General features: G+C 40.5%; 1 protein-coding gene across 4 annotated transcripts in view; it reads right to left on the bottom strand.

Moving 5' to 3' along the window:
- The window catches only part of SH3D19 (SH3 domain containing 19), an 86,095-nt gene extending 62,173 nt beyond the window's left edge, over positions 1-23,922 (bottom strand). For 3 of the 4 annotated variants that reach the window (XM_087736304.1, XM_087736306.1, XM_087736305.1), the window contains exons 1-2: positions 23,511-23,922; positions 4,328-4,367 (exon numbers count right to left, since the gene is read on the bottom strand). In XM_087736304.1, coding sequence (XP_087592430.1) covers positions 4,328-4,367; positions 23,511-23,628 — 158 coding nt within the window. In that variant the 5' untranslated portion in view covers positions 23,629-23,922. Of the gene's footprint in view, positions 1-2,685; positions 2,750-4,327; positions 4,368-23,510 lie in introns of those variants that run through there. The other variant, XM_087736307.1, reaches the window with a different exon arrangement.
- Positions 23,923-24,178: the final 256 nt, after the last annotated feature.

The raw sequence follows: 24,178 nt of genomic DNA, 5'->3' as shown, positions 1-24,178 counted from the left end.
TAAACACAATTTCACAAGATCAACATTATATAGCAGAGGAAATAGAAATGCAGAGAAGCTTTCACTAATGGAATTCTGCTACATGAAAAAAAAAACTAAAATCAAAGTAAGATACAAAATACCATTCATAAAAATGATAGCTTGATTTACCAGATCCTCACTAAAGGGATCTGTAGCCCCTTTGATCAGCCACTTCAAGTGCTTCTTTATAAAGGAACAAAAGAAGGGTTGTGTCTATTTGAATTGTTGACTTGATGTATTTTAAATAAAAAAGCCCAATTTAGTTCAATCAAATGAAGGCAACCAGCTGTAAAAGAACTTCAGTACATTACAATCAGCAGACAGACTATACGCCACTAAAACCTAGAATCTATTGCCAGAAATGAACTAATTATTTTCTTCCCCCTCCCCATTTTGAGGGCAAGCTTTCACAGTAGACGTCTAGATTTTAAAAATCAGAATCTTTTACTTGACTTCAAGTGATTGATACGCTACTAAATCTCTCAATAAATTGTTGCAGTGTTTAGCTACCTTCATCCTCTCATCTCCAAGGTCAGGGCAACTACAATGAATTATATCATATTACAAGACTGTGTTTCAGGATTTTTTGATCCATAATCCTTACCCCAAAGGAAAAAAAAAAAAAAAAAAGCATAATGAAATTAATCTAGCTCCTCCTACGAGCTTTACTGTGTTCAGGGATTAACTGGAAATATGTCGATGCCTGAAATCTTCTATTCTACTACTATCACATAATTTTCAGTGTAAAAACATTTAGAGGCATAAGACTAAAGGGTCTACTTCTTTTGTGCTAATTGACCTGTGTTACAGCAGTGCATGACCTGAAGCTATCAGAGCCAACAGTGCGTGACCTGACAGTAAATCAATAGTGATAATTACAGATCACTGCTGCCAGTACAGACATTTTTAATACTGTCTGAAATGTAACAATTGAAGGATGGTTAATATTAGGTCATGAAATTAAATGTCTCTTGATAAAAATTTAACATAGCAATAGGTATTATTTGGATTCAGGGAACATCTGTTTTGATCTTACTAATGTGCTAATATTTAACCTAAAATCAGTGCAGAGTGGTACATGAAAAAGATATCCACAGGGCCTTTTCTGCTACTCCTCACTTTATCTGAACTCTCCTGCCATGGCAGATGGTTGCTAATCGCCAAAAGAGGCAAAAGAGAGTTTACTAATACACGTTTTGTAAGCATTATCTAGTGTCTGTTTCCCTCTTTTTAAATCATTATCTATGGTCTTTGGTTCATCCACTCCCCAAATTTCTTCCCAGTGTCATATTAGATCCCAGTATCACCACTCAGAATACTCCACCTTCCTGTAGCATTTCTCCCATACTAAACATTTGATAGGCTAGTAACAAAACTAGAATATTTGTCAGAGTTCCTGATACCACTATAAATATGTTTCACTCTGCATTATCTAAATGGCATCATCCAATAATAAAAGGAACTATATTAAAGATCATTTATATACTGTTCTATCTAGAACAGTTTTTTATATGCTTCTCATTGCAAATGAATTATGTTCGAACTGCATTTTAAAACTGGTGAAACTGTTCCTGTCTCATTGTATATGAGCTTTTCATCCCTAATACTGCAAAGACTCAAGCACAAGCTGATCTAGAAATACACAGACACAGAAACATATAAGAACATGGTGTTGGAAAGGACAAGCTTTAGACCCCTGCAGTCATAAGAAATATTGTCATGTGATCTTTTTATTAAGCTGATCATGTTCCAGACTAAAACTTAACCTTACAGAGCCTGAGGAAGCAGAGGTGGTGGTGGTGTTTGGACTTTTCTTTTTTTTTTCTTTTCTTATCCCAGTGTTCCACATTTGTGATTAGATTGGACGGACTTCTGGGCAAGATCTTACCAGGGCTTTGTATGAAATAAACTTCTACTACTCTGGCTCTCTCTTGGAAATATCTACACCCGCTATTTCATCTTAGGATATCTACCTTTCTTAAGGCTCATTGCATATGTCTTCATCTGGTCAGCTAGTATCCCTGTGTCCACCTCCATTATTTTATAGTAATTCTAGCGCAAAATTCTTGTTACTAGACCTCGAGTCCAAGTACAAAGACCTACAGGGTCATTTTTGTTCCACTTTAGATCACGAGAGGGGTGGTACATTGTACTTTTAAGAGATGCATCCCACAACATGCAGCTTAAGGAAAAAGTAGACAAGATGCCTTTGAGCCATTCTATTTTCTCTTTCCCTTGTCATGAGCTGCCCCTAGAGATGAAAGTGTCGTGGGTGTAGTAGCTCATCATAAAATGGCATAAGCCATAAAACTTTCCCCAGTGGAACTCAAACAGCTCTGAAATGCTGCCCATGTTACAAGAGAAGTGTGCTTTGCACTTTAATTAAGTCTTGCACACATCACTATTTAGTTTTCCCTCAGGTCTTACAGCAAGGGGCTCTGGTCTTCAAGTGGCTGCAGCTCTTTTCCCAGGCATGATATAGCCAGACGGGGGATAAGAATCTCACCCAGCAATTTGTCACCACAGGATTATGCTTCCAACTATAATGAGAGATGAACCACAGAGTGTAGCAGTATCAATTATCAGAGTACGTCATCTAAGTAAGGCAGGCTGCTCCTGCTCTAGCCTAGAAGCATCAGCGAGACATGCACAAAACCACATTACCCTTTAAACAATGTCTTTTGTTCCTCATAGCTCATCCTGGAAAGCAGAACTATCATGACATGATGGCCAGTGAGACTGAGGAGGGGGCAGAAGAGACAGATATGGTTAGAAAGCACACGTACTACTGACAGGAATGAAAGACTATTGAAAGCTGCATATTTCTCAACATTATGAGCAACCTACATTATATTGTTAATTTCTCTGTGCTTTCCATGTGAGAATTTGGAATCTGTAACCCAGACAACTTAGGGCAGTGTGTTATTGTCAGGGCTGGTCCACATTTGAAATTCCAATTCCATGGAAAAAATCTCAAGTTTTACTTTGCTTTTGGTTCCAAATTAGAACTTCTAAAACACACTCGAGAGCAAAAAGGTACTGGTAGGAAGGACCAGCCAGAAGAAAGGGGAACAGACTGAAACTGTTTCAGCCTTATTGATAAAATTAGATTTCCTTTTGATAATGACTTGGATTTATTTGACATTATTGTAATATGACATGATCTAATAAAAGTTCAAACACGTAGACTGTAACTGCGTCATTTTAAGAAAAAAAGTTAAGTGTTTTTAATTATAAAAGGAAATACAGTGATTGACGTTTTAAGTAGGTATAAGTAATCAAAGACAAAGGCAATACTCCCCTGCAACTTAAACACAATGCTGGAAACAGCTGCAGTGCTGTTGCGGATAGGGGAGGGAAGGGAAAAGCATCCTCTCTTCCATCACGTCACATGGTAGATATAACACATCAGCTGTGCTATAAGAAGAGGCTACAGTTCCCTCTGTTCTTCTAGCTATGAAAGCTACCCCACTGTACTGTAAAAATGTAACAAAAAAAAAAATCAGACTGTAAAAATCAAACGAAAAGGCCATGTCATGTCAGAAGGCTGGACACCAGGGGCATCCTTTGGAAAGGCTTTTCACAAAGGAGTGGGAGAGCCAGTGTTAGCTGGTCTGCTCCATCACTTTACTTCATTAAAATCCCATTATCCACCACAGAATATGGACGAGATCCTATTCCCTAGTGTAGAATTGAGAGAGAGAGATTGGAAATAAGGCAAAAGAGAAAGAGATTTTTTTAAAAAATGAGAGGATAAGAAGGAGAACTACAGAATATTCAGAAGCTTAAGGGAAAATGTGGCCTTGCAAATCAATAGCTTAGAAGTTCATGGCAATTGCTGCTGGAAATTCTAAACAAACACAAAATGTTTGTGTGTGCGTTTTGTTTAATACCCATTCGTTTGCTTCTCTCGGTTTTGAAACATTAGGTATGATGGGACCACAGTTAATGGAATTATTTTCCTTGCTACAGAAGCAAACAGTCATGAGGGCTTCTTGTCTGAAACCACAGTTTTACCAGACAACCCTGTACCTGATACATAAAAAAGCCTTTGGATTTTAAGTGCACACAATTATAGTGTAGTAAGCCCTGTTAAGTCCTTGGAAAATTTTGCCCATAAGGAATATAAAACAATTACCTTTAACACAAAGTTATTTTGGTATTTCATTACTGTTACCAAAGCAGAGAAGTAGAAGAATGGCATTTTTATTTTTCTGGCTAATTTCCTAGTTCATCCCATAAAAGGAAAAAATTAAGGAAAAAAAGGAGAAGAAGGGAAGAATAAATACAGAAATATGGTTCTTACCCTGAAGAGCGGCAGTCTGGTTTATTTCTTTCAGAGCGATCTGTGAGAAAGGAGGCATAATATCAGCACAAAAGTTGGATGTTCTTTAGTAATACTAGTACAGAAGTCTTAAAACAACTGTGACACTGTATGACTAGCAAAACCAAAAGCTGATTCTGTTATAAAACTGTTTTCCTGCTCTGGACTACTCTGCCTGAAGACCAAGTAAAATTACTGCAAGTTTAACGTTTGTTAAAATTCCTCTACTCAAAACACAGTGTATTTAATGTTTTGTTATTAATGCTTTGGAAGCTTCCCCTCCCTTTAGCTGAAATGAATAGGACTTTAGTTTAGGGTAAAAATAAGGGAGAGGGAAGAGGAAAAAGAAAAACCACAGATTACTCAGCGCAAAAAAATCATTCCATGAATCACGGCTGGCAGAGTTCCCTGACAGGATGGGACAAAAATCAGCAGTTGGTTGCAGCAACATCTGCAAATACACTGAATCCAGTGCAGCCCCATCATTAACTCTTCGACTTCTGAGTGTTCTAGATACTGAATCTTTCTCTGTTTTTAGAAAGGGTTTTGTTTATCCTGTATTTCAAGTTGCTTATTTGCACTAATGAGATTGACTCGCAAATAGAAATGTACACAGTACAATCATATCAACTCAGATAAACTTATTTGGCTGAACAATTTATCAGTTGCTAAAGCCATCTCTAGATACATTTCTAAAGGTTTTTTTTTTGAAAGCTCCAATATGCAAAGAAAGTATAAAATACTTCTCCTAAGAGTAAAATTTTGTAATGCTTGTATGATAATCAACTACTGTGTTATTAAAATTCACATATTATCAGTTACATTGTAAGTCCAGAATATCTCTTACCGCATGACTTTTGAACTACCTGAAAGAAGCAATTGAGATTTGTGTCCTCCTGAAATACAAATATTCTAAAATTGGAGGGGGTCTTAATCATTTATTACAGAAAGATCCACTATGCAATTAGAAGGGTATTCTTACAGCTATATATAATCTCCACTGACCATGGTAATTTTGCTTCTGATTGCTTCTGTGTGTATTTTAAACAGAAAGCTATTTTTCCTGTGTTAGTAAGCACTTTACTGAAAAGCTTGTCTATACAGAAGAATAAGTCTTCCTAAAAAAATTTTGTATACACAGATTGCATTTTTCACCTTAAAGCTCTGCATTTGAAATAAAACTTCTTCTCTTAATAGCACACATTTGTTTGTGTGGTTTTATCTCATGTACAGAAGAAATATTTTCTTTTCCAAGTTTTATGTGCTCATTTGATCATGTTTTCATTAAAGTGGTAAAAAATCATTGCACGTCAACAGTGCTCAAAGAAGTATCTAATGCTTTTTCCATCCATAGGTGCTCCTATTGAGCTGTCATAGCCACACAGTGTATAATTTATTGTGTTTCTGGCTCACAGCGATCTCCATTTCATCACACTGTGTGCTACTCTGTTAGCTAGAAACAGCATGGTATAGCTCAAACCAGAGTTGCAACAACAGTTGTTCAAACACGCACAGAAAGGCTCCTTCCATCCTTATCATTTGTTCATGTAACCTCCTTACCTGTGAGCATTGAAAAAAATAAGGCAGGACTTCCTACTGAAAACTGCTTGCCATCTGTTGCTTGTTATCAATGTTCCCTGTTACGTACGCAGCCACAACCTAATAGTATTCAGATGAAACCTTCCCACTTCTAAAAAGATTGTGTGAATAAACCAGCGAGAAGGAAGAAAAGGACTCAGAGCACATGTGAACACAGCGTCTGGGAGCTCTCCCCCTCAGCCCACGTCCAGTCAGCAGATCCACCACAGCCCAGCCACATGGCTGCAACCTCCTCGTTCAGAAAATCAATGCGATTCCCTTTGCCCTTTTGTTTCATTGAAATGTTGAAACAGGAAATACTACCTTTGTTTTTACACATTTTATTTACTGCTAAACTTAGTGAAAGCACATCGTGCACATGCACACTGGTCTCACTAAAAAGAACAAAGGGAAACGTAATCCTACAAGCACGTAGTTAGCATTTTAAAGTAGAAATAAAACCTGCACCTGTTTAAGGTTATTGTGAACTTAATCTTTTAAATTTGATTTAGTATCATTTGTAACAAGATACTCAAAGAGCTGAATCTTTCAATTTAGTGCTTAACTTTTGCAATTCTATATGCTGTTTTGGCATTATGTACGCGCACCAATTCAAGTAATGTGACACACCTCCAAAATATGAAAGTCCAGAAGAAACACACAAATCTTTTTTTTTTTTTTAATACACACGCACATGTTACATTTAAACACATACACATGCAGATCCCATTCCTGCATTCTGCAGGCAAAACCTTGGCTTGCAAAAGTTGGGTGACAAAAGTGCATGCCCACAGCTGATTCTCTTTTACTCTATACATGTTACCTCAACAACCGAGAGACCTGTTTGTAGTATTTTCTAACAAAAATAAGCAAGAAGACTGTATAGATGCAAAGATCTGAAAATCAAATCCTGCACTACAGATTTTCCTCTATATCGAAGACATAAATTGCTATAAAACTTTATGGGACATGATGTCTTTCTAGCACAATACTGTATATCCTTCAATTCTAAACTCTGGAAGCCAAAACCGCGTGTCAGATTAGAGCAAACATCGAACGTTTGCTGGACTAGCATGCACAATGAACAAACAAGGCAGTCCGCACTCCAGCATGGGAAATTTATGGGAAAAAAATTCAACTTCCAGTGGCAGATACTACCTTCCAGACACAAGCTTCCACAGATGAGACACCAGTACTATTCTCCCTATCATTGCATTGCTAAAGCAATACAATTCCTTATTGTGTATGCAAGTGTAGTCAAATAAGCTAGGAATTCCTAAGCAGCTAGTACTCACAAGCTAGAAAACTGGATTGTTTGATTCTAAATTTATTTTGGTTAATGAACTGTTCTTGAAAATCAGCATCATCTCCCTAACCTGATAGTTAGAGGAGAACAGCGTGTAGTTCAGGCTTTGTGCTAGCATGGCAGATCTGTTCGCGGTTTACTGACAACTACCCTAGAGGTGGCGTGGTGCTATCATCTCTCTAATTTTACTACTGCAGATTTTGCCAGCTAGTTCAGATAGCACAGACATACACCACGAAGGTGGTTCTTCTGCAGACAGAAAAAAGTTCTTTCTGCCTGTCCTCCAATCCACAGTTCGCATAGCCAGACTTGCAGTCTCTCAATCTGTAAGAACCGACCATCCTCTCCAACCTCCTGCAGTCCAGACTTAAAGAATTTTCTCCACTTCATGCTAGCATCTACTCTTTACAAAACCTTTGCTGCCCTTATACAAATACAGCCAGTGCAGGAGAAATATATTATCCTTGTTCAGCAGCAGGATACAGTGCAAGAAGTCAAGGAGCTGGCAGGTGGAGCAGATGAGGTGGAAGAAGTCAGAGACTCCTGGCTGAGGTTGGGAAGACTGGTGCCAAGTTTTAAGCACCGCAGAAGAATCAAGGAAAACATCAGGACACAAAGATCGGCTATTCATGCCACAACTGTTTGGCAAATCTAGTGTTTATTTACAAAATCGTGCTGTGTATATTTCACCAGTAGTGTGGACTCATTATGCTTTTTTTCAGCATTCAAAGATTGAGTGGCAGACAGAAATGCCATGTTTCAGTTGCTTTTAGAAAGGGTCAGGTTTCTTTAACTGGTGATTCTCTTACCCTTCAAGCATGGGAAAATTATATTCTTTGTTTGTTTGCTTTTAATATGATAGAACAGTTTTTCTTCTCAAGGAAAATATAAACATAACCATCAGGAGAAAAATAACTGACTCAAGGTTATTTCAGTTGCTCCACAAACTCAGAAGAGCTTAAGTTTTTGCCAAAAAGACCACCAAAGCAGAAAGCAATAGCTTTTAAGTCATTCACTCTTGTCTCTGGAAGACAAGCAAAGAAAAGGAAAAAGGCAACAACTCACACCAGAGCCATTGTTTTTCTCTGTTTATTTTGCAAGCTTCTTCAAAGTATCTTGTTGCTAAGAGTGACTTCAACTGCAAAGTGTGCTCTCACTAGAAAAAAATTTAAGTATAAACATGAAATGCTGTTGAGAAACGAGTGGAAAGTTAACACACATTCTGCTGCTTCGAACCTGCAAAGCCACTGGGGAACTTCCAACACAATTAGCTCCCAAGGTAGGTAACTTCCTACTCTTAACCCCATGCCACAGCTTGATCTCTTTTAAAAGCTGAATGGGCTGAAGGGAGCAAAGGGGGGCACATAGCATTTCCATTTCTGGAAAATACTGTGTTTTTCATCTTAATTATGGGTCTTGAATTGAGCAGCCACCAGAGGGGGCAGGACATTGTAACACTCTTCAGAAAGACATGTATTAGAGCAACCGTCTCCATCTCTGTTGGTTTTAGCCCCTGATGGCACAGTAGTGCTTTCATAATGAAAAGTAGCATGCGATGCTTATAACAATATTTCTGTGACAATGGCAAGCCTCTAGATGAACCAAGCAATGGGAACAGTGGGCTCTTAAGCAGTGCTGGCAAGACCAAAATACAAAATATACAGAGAAGTCATATTCTCAGAACAGGCAACTGTTGAAAGAGGCTAAACAACTTGCCCTAATCTGAATGCATTAATCCCCAATGAGCATACTTTTGTAAGCTTCCAGGCCTTAACAAACCTAGATGCTAAGATCAATGCAGCAACATTACAAGGCATCATGTAGAAATGCAATGGGTCCTACCACTATTTTAGTAACATGTATCTTGACTATTACCCAGCTGATCATAGCTAAATGGTGCAACAGTCTCCGTTAGCCAACTGCATCAGATCAAGAGCCCCAAATTTCCATTTCAAATTGCCAGTGTAGATGGGGCCCTCACTCAAACTAAACTGCACATTTTCTGGGAAAAAGATCTGCATTTGTGCTGGATTTTCAATGCTAGTTGCTTTATTTGCACCGAGATAAGCAATAACTGCTATTGATATTGCAATCTTTTTGTCTTCCATTCTGTTAAGGCACACTGTGGCTCACAGTGACTCTTCCTTCTTTTTAGCACTTCTCTCAGATAAGGAGTCAGAACAATGCAAATTAATTCCACTGTATAGGATCTACTATAAATTTCATTCGATTTTATTAGGAACTGCTATACAACAAGACCCATAAAACTGAACATTTATTTATGTATTTTAGGATTTTAGTATTGACAGCAGAGTCCCTTATCAGTTGTTTAAAAGGCAGAAGGCTAAAGGAGAGATGAATGAGAGGCTTGGAAGAAACTTTTTTAGTTTAGGTTACATATAGCTTTCCCTTTACTCCAAAAGGCCACAAAACCAGGACACGCTCCAAGTTTATAACTGTAAAGGCAGACAGTTTTTATACTTGCTTTAAAGTCTACAGTGTGCTGCTGAATTCCAGAGCAGTACATTGCAGGGAAAAAAATACATTATAACCCTCCCAAATGAAATTACACTAGTCTGCCAGTTTTAAGACTAAACAGTAACCAGGCCTTGTAAGCACAAAGTATTTCTGCATTTTTTTTATACTTGGAGTAACGCTTTTTCCCCCACTCTTAAGCATGACTGATACACGGCTGGGGGGGACCCCAACACATACGTAAGAATGCATTAAACCTCTGTGGTTGAGTATTTAACCTTGAAACCTACTGACTACCATAAAGCTTGTAATTATCCAAAGACCATATTCTTTAACTTGCTGAAGAGATTAACAATAAACTTTTGTCACCTTTAAAGCCTTTTCTGCACTTGTACAATATATAAGTGAAAAAAGAATTTACTGGACAACAGAGGCCATATTTGCCAGTGCCACATTTGCTGCTGATTTATTTTTGTTACTCTGAATTTCCACCCCCTCACTCCTGCTCCTATGTTACTCTTCCAGTGCAACAGCAAAAGTGTGCGCGCACCAATGTGAACAGATGGGCCAGCATAAGAGTGGGGCTGATGCAGAAATAAGAGAAAGGAAACAGACTGTGTAAGCTCTCATCACTTCTCAAAAAGGTCCATGTTATAAGAACCTAGACCAAACTCAGCACCAGGAGCCCGTCTTGTTCTCAGGCCATGAATGATAAACAAAGTATATAAGCAATCAAATACACACAGCATATGCATATGTTACCACATTCATACCTTCTACCACACTTGTTTAAGAAGGAAATTTAGGATACAATTGTTTCTAAAGCATTTTTTTCAAGAAATGAGCAACTCCTGAATCCCCACATCTTCATACAAGACATCTCAGCTGATCAGTGCAATATAGTTCTTAGATTATGTACTTCAGGTACAAGCAGACATAGGTATCCGCACACCGCCAGAATCACAGTGGCAGCTACTCAAGATGAGCCCTAATACTTAATTTTTTTTATACTTTCATGAGGAAAATACCAATTGACTCAACTTTTTGATAGACAAAAGATTTATAACCACAAAATACCTTCCTCTCTAGGCATTTCAGAAATATTAGATCTACATTCCTGAAAAACATTTCTCTGATGTTGCTAGCATTGCAGGTAAAAGGATATTATCTTTCAAGAGCATAGTACTATCTTTTTCTTCCCAAATCAGAGACTCAGCATGCCTGTAGAGGCTCTGCATATTCCTCAACTAGACAACAGAGCTCAGGCTTACAGTTATGTCTGCCTGCCATAGGGTGCTGATACACAACATGCAATAAATGCCATACAGTTAGACATGTGTGAATAGACCCGTGGCCCCTACACTGTATTAACAGAGCATCTTATAAACATCAATGCATCATATCAAGATCCAAATGTATTCAATTATTTTTCTCCTTAGGTGCTTGCCCTGCTTGTGGACCAGCACATCCAGCACCAAAAGAGCCTCCAGCTTTGAACACCTGTGTGTAGGTACGCTTACCTGTCACAACATGCCCCTTACCACACTAATTAGGGGCACACTCCATGCCTGGAGACCTAAGATATGCACAGAGGAATATTGCTGTTGAGTGGCTAAGACAATCATGATAAAAGGCTTTCTAAGAATAACATAAAAAGAACCATTTTCTTTATGTTTTCTACAGGGCATTTGGCTTGTTCAGTTTGGATTTTTTTTACTGTTGAACAACAGTTTCCTAAACTTGCGCATTCTTGGCCACAGGCAGGAAAATTTGAGGCTATGACTGTGGGGGATATCATTTCCACCATTTAAGCAATTTCCTTTGACCTACACAGTACAAAACCATGTGTTGCAGAACCACCCTTTGTTATATACATTTCAGATAATCATTTACAATTTTTGAGAAATCATACCCTACCTTATTCCAAAAGGCAGAATCTCCATCTACTATGCTATATAGTAAGATTATTTATTCTTGCATGTAAAACACGGCAAATGTCACCCTTCCTATCCTCCCTGCCAACCCAACAATCCTGTCCCATTGGGCAGTTAGAAGTTTTCTGAATTTGCGCACCCAAAACGATATGTTTAGACTGTTGAGATGGCAAACCTCAACAACAAATGTCTCCAGTGTAACCGTATGCATTATGCACTTGGAAGTTGTGTCTTATTTAATGTGCGTGAGACATGGATTCACAATAAAGTGCTGAGTAGCAATATCAGCAGAAGATACTCCCACTTCTGTATCACAGGAAACTAATGCAGCTTTAAAACAAACAAACAAGAAAAATCCTTTCTTAATTAATTCATCCTGTGAAGTCACTGACAGCAATAAAGATGACGCTGCTTCCAATTTAGGAATTAGACTTTATGGTGAGTGCAAGTAAGTGCATAGGTCTGCACTTTGGGAGGAATTTGGAGACTAGGGGGATGAAATGACGCAAAGAGAAAGAAAATTACTTATTAAAATAAAAGATTGTAACACACTCAACCATAAAAGAACAACCTCTATAAAAACAGAAGAAGCGTACCAGGCAAATAACAGTATTTATTTCTCTTAAGATACCACTGAAAAACTCAATAGCTTGCTCTTGGAATATTTTGTGGTCCCTTGTCACTCTTTATGATGAAAGAATCCCCAAATTGTTTACCCAGTCCACATAAAGACACCTAACAAGAGAACATTCTTAAACCTCAATGATTTTGTTGCAAGTACTGATTTTCTATAGAAACACATTTGAAATTAGCCTATTAACAAAATATTTTCCTCCAGTGACACTAGTAATTCTGCCCAACAGTCACACAGAAATAAAAAATTCTGGGAAAGTGAATGTAACAATTGCTTCTCACATGCATTGGATTTTTCTTAAGTACCACAAAATGAATTATTCCCAAAAAGGCCTCTTGCACTTTATCGTAAAACAAAGATTACAAGATCTAGAAACATCATAAAAGGGACTAATTCAGAGGTGTAAAAATTTGATTTGTTTAATAATGTTGGTATATACCAATAAATTGCTGCAAGCTGAGATAACCCTCCCCTATTAGCTTTGAGCACATGCTTAAAAGTTGTGCAACTCTAAGCTAGTATTCCACAGAACAGGCAGCCCAGTACTTGTCTATTCTTGAAACGCGTCATATTTTAATGCGTATTATTTGATAGTTTAGAGATCAGCATCCAAAATTCATATTTTAAGATGTGAGTCACCTGGCATTCTGAAGACATTTTACTGAGGTGTGAGATGAGTTTATCTACATCCACTCCAAGGTAAGTGTTAAACATCTACCAAATCCCCTTTAAGGTACCTCAGACTTCTTCGTTACTGGTATAACATGTGTGCCTGTAAATCTGCGTATATGTGCCCTTCGGTCCTTGAGGACCGTCCTGACCAGAAGTCACTACGTACAGCTGGATTCCTTGCACCGTGATTTCACCTCTGGCAGAAGGCCCGTCTGTGCAGTAAATCTGATCACGCTGTAGCCATGTCTTTTGCACCAGCCTGGTCCATGGGAAAATGAAGGTGCACAGACTCATCTGACCAACACTAAATTAGGGTCTTACTACAACCTGAGATAGGAATTTGACACGGAAGGCAATTCAAACAGTGGGAGTGCATCACAAGTCCTGGCTAATCAGCCAGAGTGCCAAAAGCAGCAGATTACTGAGGAAGCCCAAAGGTCCTCAGTGACTGTGACAAGGACAGAAAGATGGAGTCACTGGAAACCAGTGCCATTACCTTAACACAGGTCACCGTGCCTAACCAGTGGGGAACATAGATATCCTCCCAAGCTCCAAAAGAGAAGATAACAATGTTTTATAAAGAGGGAATTCAGGAGGAAAAAAGAAAGGGACAACAAGGAAATGGCAAGTCACAGACTAGAAACACCACCTGCTGTGACGAAAGAAAGTCAGGCAACCCTTCCAGAGCACATGGCTTTTATACCACTTAGTAAGAACTTCAAGGATGCTCAATAAAAGTAAGTTCACAACACACAGCTTGGTGTGCTTTTTATTTAAAAATTGAAAACATGGTTGAATTCAACACAATTTACAAAACATATACGAATCACAGTAAAAATACTGTGGTCCCTCTGTGTACAAAATGAAAGCTGTAAGTCACAGTTCTAAGAAATGCCTTATAAACAACCACTCATATTAGATGCATACACCTTTCAGTCTTCACATGCGGCCCTTGTGCTTTAGACAAAAGCTGATTGCACCTATCTGTGGTCTCCTGAGAAATTACAGTATTTCACAGAGCCTTCTCATCTGTTTCTTCCAGATGTTTAGCAATTGTACTTCCTCCTCCTTCCAGCCTCTCAAAAAAATACACAATAGAAAAAGCAGCTATTATAAAAGTAATTCTTTAGCTGCTTCTAGCCTTGACATAAGGCTAGTGCATCTTGTTGTCACTCTTCTAAACGCAAATTCCATCCATTCAGTTGCTACTCATGGTAACATGAAGCAGTTTCCCTACTGTTCAACGAGAGGCTTCAAAAACCATAAGGCAACTTAAAATGACCAAGCACAAGGACGGCAAAGCCAGAAGCATCCAGAAACCCCCAAACCAAAGAATTCTGTGTTTACTGCAGATAAACTCAGGGTTCCTGTGCACTCTGGTAATGCTGGCAGAAGCTCTTGCAAATTCTTCAGTACCTTGGAGAAATACCTCTCCTCCACACACTCCCAGACCTTTTCTCTTCCCACTCCTGTGCACACACCAAAAAGGCCTACAGATCCTGCCAGAGGCATCCAGCCTCTGTAAATACACTAATAAGTACCTCTACATTGCTACAGTGCCAAGAGTAAAATACCATAACGACACACTTCAATTAAATAGTTCTTGATAATGGATCCACCAACATCAAGCTAGTGGAGAGCAATTAGAGAAATGATGCGTGCCTAATGTCACGGCAGCAGCTACCATGAATTTCCCAGAGATGATATTGGTGATCTATGGCAAGCTTTGCACACCAGCATGGAAAAACAGATTTTGTCATCATGACGTTATGCCCATGAGTGCTGGATACATGAGGTCTGCAGCATTATCCCATCTCATCATTCAGTGATACCTGTCCCATGCTGGTAGTGACACTCTTCCAAGCACTGTCTTGACCTGCTTAAACAACAGACATGGTAGACTACAGCAGGTGTCCCACCCTCAGGAACTCCATTCTCAGGTGAACTTCACCATTCCAGTCTGGAGATCACTGGGTGTTTCTTCAGACATACTTGCAAAGGCTGACAAACTTATGACAAATGACAAAGCTTACAGCATTTGCCATCAGATAAACTGTGGCACCTGACAATGCCATTTTCAAAGCACTAGGTGGAAGGAGAGAGATTCTTTTCCAAAACTTTTACATTGATCCCAAGTCTCACATTTCTATCAGTTTTTGCACCCTAGATTTACAGTGCAGACAGTCATAAAATGAATACAGCACACTGATGGAGCAATTTATTATGAGAAAGTTATCAAAATGCTGAGCTTGTTTCCAGGTGTTTATGTCCCATCGCTCCAACAGGATGAGCCAACAGTATTTTAATAATGAATAACATCACAGCACACTGTTCACTCAAAAATTCTTGTAAATGATTTAACACAGATGGGCACAACCTGAATCAATTTTCATGTGCAGATCTGTGATATTGAGTGCTCAGGTTTTAATGCAAGACAGAGTGCATGATGAATACAAATTTATCACCTTAAGAAAACAATTGATATTAATTTTAGCTTACCTCTTATAAATAGAAGCAAAATGTTATAGCTGAAGAAAAAAATCAAATGGCTTCTTTTATGCATACAATATTCTGTCTAGAAGGAGAGTGGATCCGAAACCCCTTTGTAGGAAACACAGTGCTTAAAAATTTACCTACGTTTTTAAGAGTGTATATCACCACACTCAAAACCATATTAAAAGAGCAAAATATAGACAAGAAATGTATCATCATAATTCAAGAACTAGTGAATACCCAGTAAAAGTACCAACCAGCACGTAAAAGGTAGTAACTGATTTATTATAATAAATAATTGTGTTCCTTACTACCATGTAAGATTTGAAGATCAAAGTGTAAGTGGATTAAACAAAGGAATTGAATTCATGAAAGATTAATCCATTGGCAACTATTTAGTAGAGCCTTTCATATGCAGGCTCCGAGAAGTTGCTAAGACATTGACTGCAAAGGGCAAGGAATCTCTCTCAGAAGTAAAAATTGAATCCTAGGAGATGTTTCTTGCAGACTTTCCTGAAGACATATGTAGGCAAATGTAAGAAACAGGTTACCTGAGAAGATGAACCTTTTGTCTGATCCAGTATGACATTCCTAAGGACGTGAAAATTATAAAATTCTTGTTCCATGTTGTTTTCAGTTTGCACAATGGGGCGTATATGAGCTACTATCATGCCTCTGAAAGGCTGAGGCAGCACACTCTATTAGTTATAGGAGCAACAATGTCAATCATCTGAAATCTTCTGCATGTTCTGATCCAATCACATTTTCTCTGAAAGCCTGAACAAGCTGACTGAGGTGGTGACTCATGCACAAAATAAATACAACAACCTCTTAAAAAGCTTAGGGGGAAAAAAAGGCAGTAGGAAAGAAAATTAATAGTAAGGTCTGTTGCATTCAGCTTCTACTATGGTGTGAACATTATCAGCTTTGCTTTCATCCAGCCCTTCAAGCTAGACCCAAATACAGCTACATACAGCCATAGAAAGCAGGTATAGATTTGTTTTGTAACATATGCAAGATTTCATAAACCAATTAAGTTCATCTTTGAAGCATCTTATTTAGAATTCCATTAAATCTTGTAAGAAGATCCTAAATTCTCAAGTCAGAATGTCAAATTGATGTTTTTAGAATAACACATGCAATCCATACAAATCTCTGCTGATTTACACCACCACCTGAAGCAGCTAGTTTAACACAGCACTACATCAGATGGTCAATTTAAAAATATCGATAACCATAAAATCCTGTGTCTTTCAAAATTCATAGAACGTTGAGGGGAAAAAAGGAAGTTTTCTTTCTGTGTCCCATCAACCATTAAATCTATGCTTTCCCGCAAAACTTATTTTCGTCCTTCACTGAAGGGAAGGATGCCTGCCAAGCATAAACCACAGATATACAGATGATAGATTGTCTTCCCAAGTCTGCTGTTGGAATGCTTCAGTAACTTCGGTGCATGCTGTTTTTCAAGAGAAGAGTAAAAATCGCAGCCAGCAGCACAGCCAGTGCTTCCACTCCATTTCTGTACAGTTTGAGAACCTGAATAAGAGAGGCGGGACTGCACAATAAGAAGGTTGAAGGGACCGCACTTTTTTAGTCTGGCAAAGAGGAGGCAAAGGAGCTATGTAACAGCAGCGCACAGCTACTTGAAGGGTAGCAATAAAGATCCCAAATGCAAACTCTTGCTGGTACTAGTGGACAATATTAGAAGGGGCAGGGTCACAACTGTGGCTTGGGAGGTTCAGGTTGAACATGAGGAGGTAATGCAGAACTGGAGCAGGTTACCTGCAGAGGCGGCAAATCCCTCTCTTTTGGGAGACTTTTCAAGACACAGCTAGACAAAGTCTTGGCAGGATGGATCTAGCCTTGGCAACAGTCCTGCTTCAAGCTGGAGGCTGGACTAGGTAACCCCAGAGCTCCCTTCCAGCCAACACTCCCATAGCCACAAACACAAAATCATCAAAGCGAAGAAACTAAACTATGCTAAATGTAAAGCACTGTATTTAACTATAGATAATAAGCATCAGCAGAAGAAGTTGATGTCAAATGGCTTTAAGTGCTATCAAAACAAAATTTCTTTTCATACTGCACATATTGTGTGAGATACTTACTGAAACAACACACACAGAACGACATCAACTTTTAATGGAAAGAGTATCACCAATGCTTCTCTGTTGTTTCCAGTTTTTAAATCAAGGCTATACTGTCAAAAGTAAATATTGACAAATTTATTTACAAATATTAAAGATTTCTCATCCGTGAACAACAACCACTACGGTAAAAGCTTCTTGCAATGAGGTTATGACTCATTCTGCCCTTCGCTGTGTATCCCCATTCTTTATGCAACAACCCTGATTTATCATTTGTTACCTTGACAGGAAATGATTGCTTGCAACACAGTTAACAGCATGGTCTTTGGGCAATGAGAACTCAGTGGGTTATTCTCTTTGGCTACAAACTCACCGCTCCTTACACAATAATACATTTTTGTGCCTTGCTTTGGCTATAATCTAAATGAAGAAGGTCCATTTCATCACTTAATAATACTTATTATTATTTGTCCTTCTACAGTTTCCTTGGCTAGGGAATCACCCTCTTGACTATCAGAAGTTATTCAGTTATTTTCCTTAGAGCAGCCTTCATTTTTAGGAGCATTGTTGCTTCAGAAGACACAACATTCTCTGTGGTTCAGTCTACGCTCTTGGCCAAGTAACTGCAAGCAGGTTTTTTTCTTGCCACTGACAGTACACTTGAATTTCAAGATATGCTGGTGAATTTCCACATACAGGCTACATTATTTAACTTCCACAAAAGCTTCAGTTAGTATATTTACCGCAAGCAAGCTAAATTCAAAGACTATGAAATTTAGTGGAAATGTGTGCAGCAACTTCAACGGGCTATGGAAAAGGCCTAATCAAGTAATCTTTTTAATACTCACATGAAACAACGTATTAGCACCAGTTAGAGATTATTACAGAAGAATTACATTATTTGTGCTCTTTGAATTTTTAAGTGTTTTACTGTGGTGCTGCCTCAAGCAGTTATTAAAACTGAAGCCCTTGAGCCTGCATTGGCACTACAAAAACAAAATAGACTGAATCCCAGGAGAAAGAGGGAAGAGATGGCCAGCTGGCAATCAGCTCTACCACTTCTTGAACTTGTGAGCCAATTAAATAAATAATTAAATAAAACAAGTACCCATTCCCACCCACCCCTCCAACTCTCCTCTCAGCCCTGTTTTTAAGGGCTTCTTGTGTACACATGGACAGACTAGCAGATCATAGACCTTATGCATTTGTTCAAGACAGCTGATCTGCTCTATTGGGATTATATTTTTTGTTCTCTGAATAAGAGACGATAAATCGTTACTCTCGCTATGGACAAGCGGAACAATTTCCAGATCAGCAGCAAAGGACACAGGCATGCAGGCAAAGAAGTTTCCAGCTGAACAATGCTGACTTCTGTTCTGTGAGATGCAGATCTTTCTGCTTCTTAGATATAAGATTTAGTTAAGATTTTAAGAACACAGCGACTAACTCCTGCAGCCACCTTTTTCATAATCACACTTTCTCTCTGCTCCAGGGTCACTGTCACCCCTTGGGAAGTACTAAGGTCAAGCTGTTCATGGTACGATCCAGTGAACTCTAACGGACATCATCGCTTAATCAGTCTCAGACTTAAGAATTTAATGAAGAATCTCAGACCATCTTATTCTTTACTTCTTAAGACCAAACACATATTTTGCATTAACATGGGAACAACTGCTGAGCATTCCTCTTTCAAATTCTTAATTTATCTGTAAAAAGTCCATCATGCCTGCAAATTACTGTTCACTGAATTTCATGAGACACACTACACAAATGTACCCCCTTAACCTCTCAGCATGTTGAGCAGTGAAATATTCAACCTTAATTTGTTATATTGGACACAGCTCATTGTTCTCAGCTTCCAAAACAAGTCAGCGCCAGTTTGATGTGGGAGTTGTGGGAGTGTAAAGAATTGATCCAACTCCGAACTAGATCTTGCTTTGGCAAAAAAAAACCCCAAAGCACTCAATCAACCAACCAAAGCCAGATGATTTCACCCATAATCTAAAATTGCCCACTAGAGTTCAAAAAGTTCCAGAAAACATCTGAAATACTATGGAGAAACAGAAGGGGGAGGGGGGGGGGGAACCAACAGAAAACCAGAGATGTTTCAGTCAGCATAGCAAAACTTGTGTGCAAAATTTACAGCCGCTGTGTGGGAACAAACCACAGACAATCATTTGTGATAAGTGAAACAGAGCAATATTAAATTAAATCAAAGCCTTTCCTTGTATTATTGACCATCTGTACTTTTAACCACACATTAAAGTACAAATCACAATAGCTCTTCATTATGAACTCAAATAAATTTCATTATTGACTTCTATATTTGGCAATCTTATTTTATTTTTAAGTAAGGAAATATCTGCCACATCCATATTGGGCTATTCTTTCTCAAGGTACACTGACCAGAATTCAAAGTGAAATAAGACAGATACTGAATATGTTAAAAATTTCTTGTGCACTTTAGATAACATCAGAAGACTGAGATGCTCCCTCAGCCCTAATGTCGCAGCAAGGACACATAATTAACACATGCAGTTCCTAGGTAAGATTTACTATATTCACTATAAACTTTCCTGAAAGCCCACTTATTTTAGTCAGTAATCACAGAATAAAAAGCTAGTCAAAATAGGAAAGCACACCAGATTCATGTCCAAAGTTAGACTGGAGAGCCTATGGGGAAATAGGATTTTAGTTTGGTTTTTTTGTTGTTGTTTGGTCCACTTTATTAAAAACAAAGTAAATAAAAATACTAACATTCTAAACCAAAAAGTCCAGTAAAAATCCAGTGTTCTCTATTACTTCCCAGAGCAATAATGTATGTGACAGAAATATGCAACAAGGGGGGCAGAAATTGATCACATTATTTTACTTATTTATATTGCAGTAAAAAAACCTAAAGGTTTCCAGCAAGACTGGCTTCCTTTCCCACAGCAGGTGACCAGGTGATTAAGTTTAATGAACCTATGCAGCTACTTTTATTCTTCTCAATTTTTAAAGAATGTATCCTAGTTCTCCTCCCTATCACTTAAAAAAAATTTATATATATATAAAAAATAATCAAGCAATCAGCATTTTCTCAAAGAGAAAATAATTTCATTAGAAGGGTCTCACATTGCTCTACTTAGTATCTTCTTGCAGGTTTTCCAGAACATGCTAATTAAAAAGCTTTCTTGAATTCAGAGAAATCAATTCCATCATCATGACATGCAATGGGGTAAAAACAGGCAGTCAGACAAATCAGCTGAGCTACCTACAACTACTCCATGGACAAGGATGCTTCTGCCCATCTCATCTGCTCACGTCTCCAAGTTGTCATTCCCTGCTTTAACATCAGCTCTGGCACTTCTCTAGTGCTTCAGCAAGCCTCTTCAGCTCATTAAACCAGCAAAAAAGCCCCCAGCCTAATCCAGAAAAAAAAAAAAAAAACAACCAACCATACATCCCACCCCCCAACCAACCAAATAAAAAACCCCACACGAGTAGATCTCTAACAGCTCTCAGGCTGCAGTTTCACAACAACCTAAGCCAAACTAACTCCTGGCTGGCATAGTCTCTTATCTCCCTCCAGCTGCAAGTTCCTAGTCTTTCACTTGTGCCAGCTTCAACATTCATCAGAACCTGTACAAAACCATTCCAGCGAGCTGAATCAGCAGGCTCCCATCCACTGAAGAGAACAAGAAAAATAGCTCTCTGCTTGGCCAACACACCAGAACAGGTTGGTGCAGGTCCTAGTGAGCACCAGGGCTCCAAGAGAGGCCTCCGCAGCCACTGGGTCGATCAGCCCAGGCTGCCACCAAACCACAACTTCAGTGACTTCACTCACCAACAAGCCGGACGAGCAGAGCTGACACACGGGCGAGAGCAGAAGTGCGCATCCATGAAAGAGATCACACCTCTGGCAGCAGCAAGCTGTTAGATTCGCTTAGCTGGCTTCATCCCACAGTATCTGGCATAGCACAACTGTGACTAGCTTCAAGGGAAAATACTACTTCTTCATTCCACAGTCTCCTGTGTTCTGGTCCTCCAATAAGACAGTGCTAATTACATGGTTGAGCGTTTAGTATGTCAGAAGCATTTGTGAACTTTCACCTTTCAACTGCCACTTTGCATACACACCTTGTACGTGCAGGACAAAGGTGAGCAACTGCCCTTATGCATTTTCATGCATAAGCTGAACGTACCAGAAATTTAAGTTGCTTGCATTCATAGCTTGTTTAACAGACTGATACGCTTAAATTGACAGTCTGCTAAGATGCAACTACACCATTTCTTAAACCCTGCAAAAATATCCAACAGGCTTATTTAACACCTGCTTACCATTTTGGCAGTGTGACTGCATCTTGCATGCAAAAAAACCCACTTATTTTCAATAGGCCTGTAAATAAAGGAGTAAGAGAATTGCCAAGCAAGGGAGGAACAGCAAACTCAGCCACCTTGGGTGATATTCTTCAGGGATGCCTTAAGAATGCTCTGTGCTGTTTTCCGCTGTAGAGTCTTGCCAACAGATGGAAAGAAGGCGAGACAGCTAAAGCAGAATGCCAGTCATTCACACATACTTTACACTAGTAAGGTAAACCCTGCCGGGCCCATTTCAAAGGGATGTTGTCAGGACAAAATAATAATAAAAATAAAAAAAGGACACAGGCCCTTTATTACTGATTAGTAGCATTTCGCCAAAGACAAACTCTGGGAACAAGCTTTGTTCCACAAGAAGGCGGCAAAGATCACATACATTTATAAACTGTAGAACTAATTTCATGTTTTCCACTAATAAAAATGTCCAAAAGAAACACCTCTAAAAAACAGGCATCATAACTAGCAGCTCAAACATTTAGCTATTGAGGAAACCATACAGGAACCAGCACTTTTTTTTGCACTCTACCCTAGACGAGGCAAAACCCTGCACGCATGCCAAGCCACAAGGGTTTCAATAGGTTCCTGCTAATCCTGCACCTGCCCAGAAATGCAGGGACATAACCAGGGGCACTGGAAGCCACAGGGTGGCAGCCACAAGGCCTGCATGTCGCAAGTTTTCCTCTGAGACCCTTCAAATTGCTGTGTTTTTGTCATCTACAAGGGGACACTCAATTTCTTGTTGCTCAAATGGATGCAAACCCACATGAATTGTAGAAGTTACTACATCGTTAAAGTTGTATCATAATTATTAAAAATCAGAATATTTGGAATTCAACTTTAAATACACAGTGTGGCTGATATTTTGCCTGGAAAGAGACCTTAGGAAAACGATTAATTCTGGAGGGGATTTTACATTAACAGAAAAAGAAATGCTGCACTCACACCTCAGGGACTACAGAAAAGTGATACATGCATTGCCCTTCAATTAACAATGATGTCTGGATTAAATACTTTCAATTGCTGCCAGGGTCCACTGGATTTCACCGTGTCACCAAATAAAAGCTTGTTGCGACCTCCAAGTCTCTCTATCACGCCGTATCAACCTGCTTGCTCCCAACCTCCTGTCTCCATGCCTTCTCGTACACACCTATGCTTGCCTCCCGTTCGCCAAGGCCTGCTGTCCGTACCTACGTGGAAATGGTTACGTGTGGACAACTTTGAGATCTAAATGTTCCTCCGCCTTGGTATTTTCAAGAAAAATTGGTATTGTGTTTCCTGAGATGGCATCTTAAGGGTCTGGATGTGTCTCTGGCGGACAGCAAGCGTCCATGTCAGCATCAGCGGGGAGAAGCCGCGGGCTCTGGGGCTGAGAGGGGAGGAGAGCCCCCGGGGAGGAGAGCCCCCGGGGAGGGCACGCTTGCGGCTCCCGCCAGCCCGTGGCTCAGATGCACCTGAGCTGCCCTGACCTCGGGTGAAGCCGACGGGGAGGGCAGACGCTGGGGAGGGCAGACGCTGGGGAGGGCCCGCCAACGCCGCCCAGCCCCTGACAGGAATTCAGACCCGGCGACCGGGCCGGGGCGAGCCCAAAGCAAGCGACGCCACGGCCCGCCGCGCCCCCGCCCCTCACCTGCCGCCGAGCTCAGGGCGACCCTCCGGTGCCTCCTGCCGACCTCCCGCAGCTCCTCCTCGTCCTCCTCCAGCCTCCAGGCTTCGGCCATCGGCGGCGGGGGGGCGGCTGAACGCATTCAAGAAGCGGGGGCTGCCATGTCCGCCCGCGGCCGGGGGCCTTCCCGCCCCTGCCGGGCGAGGCCGGCGCGTCCCCTCAGCGCAGTCGCCCGGCCCCCGCGATTCCCGGGCCTGACCCGCACCTGCGCCCTCTCCGCCCCGCTTCTCCCGGCGAGCTTTCAGCCCGGGCCGCTCCGCGCTCCTGCCGGCGGGGCGAGCGGGGGCGAGGCGCTAGCCGGCGGGCGGGAGGAGAGGCGGCGGCGGCCTTCCCTGCCCATCCGCGGCTCTCCGGCGTCAGCAGGAAACCCGGCGGCCGCCTGGCACCGCCACAAAAGGGGGCGGAGGAGGCGGCGGCGGCGGCGGCGGCGGGGGGAGGTACCTGGCGGCCGCCGCCGGGCAGCGCTCCGCCGCGGCGGGCACCTCGGGGTGCCCCGTAGGGCCGGGCTGGGCTGGGCTGGGCTGGGCTGGGCCGGGCCGGGCTCCGCAGGGGGTCAGCGCCGGTAGCGAGCGGGGGGCCTGTGAACCCGAGCCGCCCCGTGCTGAGGGGGAGGAAGGGCTTGCGGCCAGGGG

The sequence above is a fragment of the Nipponia nippon genome, unplaced genomic scaffold (genome assembly GCF_047370975.1).
Source record: "Nipponia nippon isolate SJK-2023a ecotype South Korea unplaced genomic scaffold, ASM4737097v1 scaffold_6, whole genome shotgun sequence".
Classification (NCBI taxonomy): domain Eukaryota; kingdom Metazoa; phylum Chordata; class Aves; order Pelecaniformes; family Threskiornithidae; genus Nipponia; species Nipponia nippon.
This window is presented reverse-complemented; position numbering and strand designations above follow the sequence as displayed.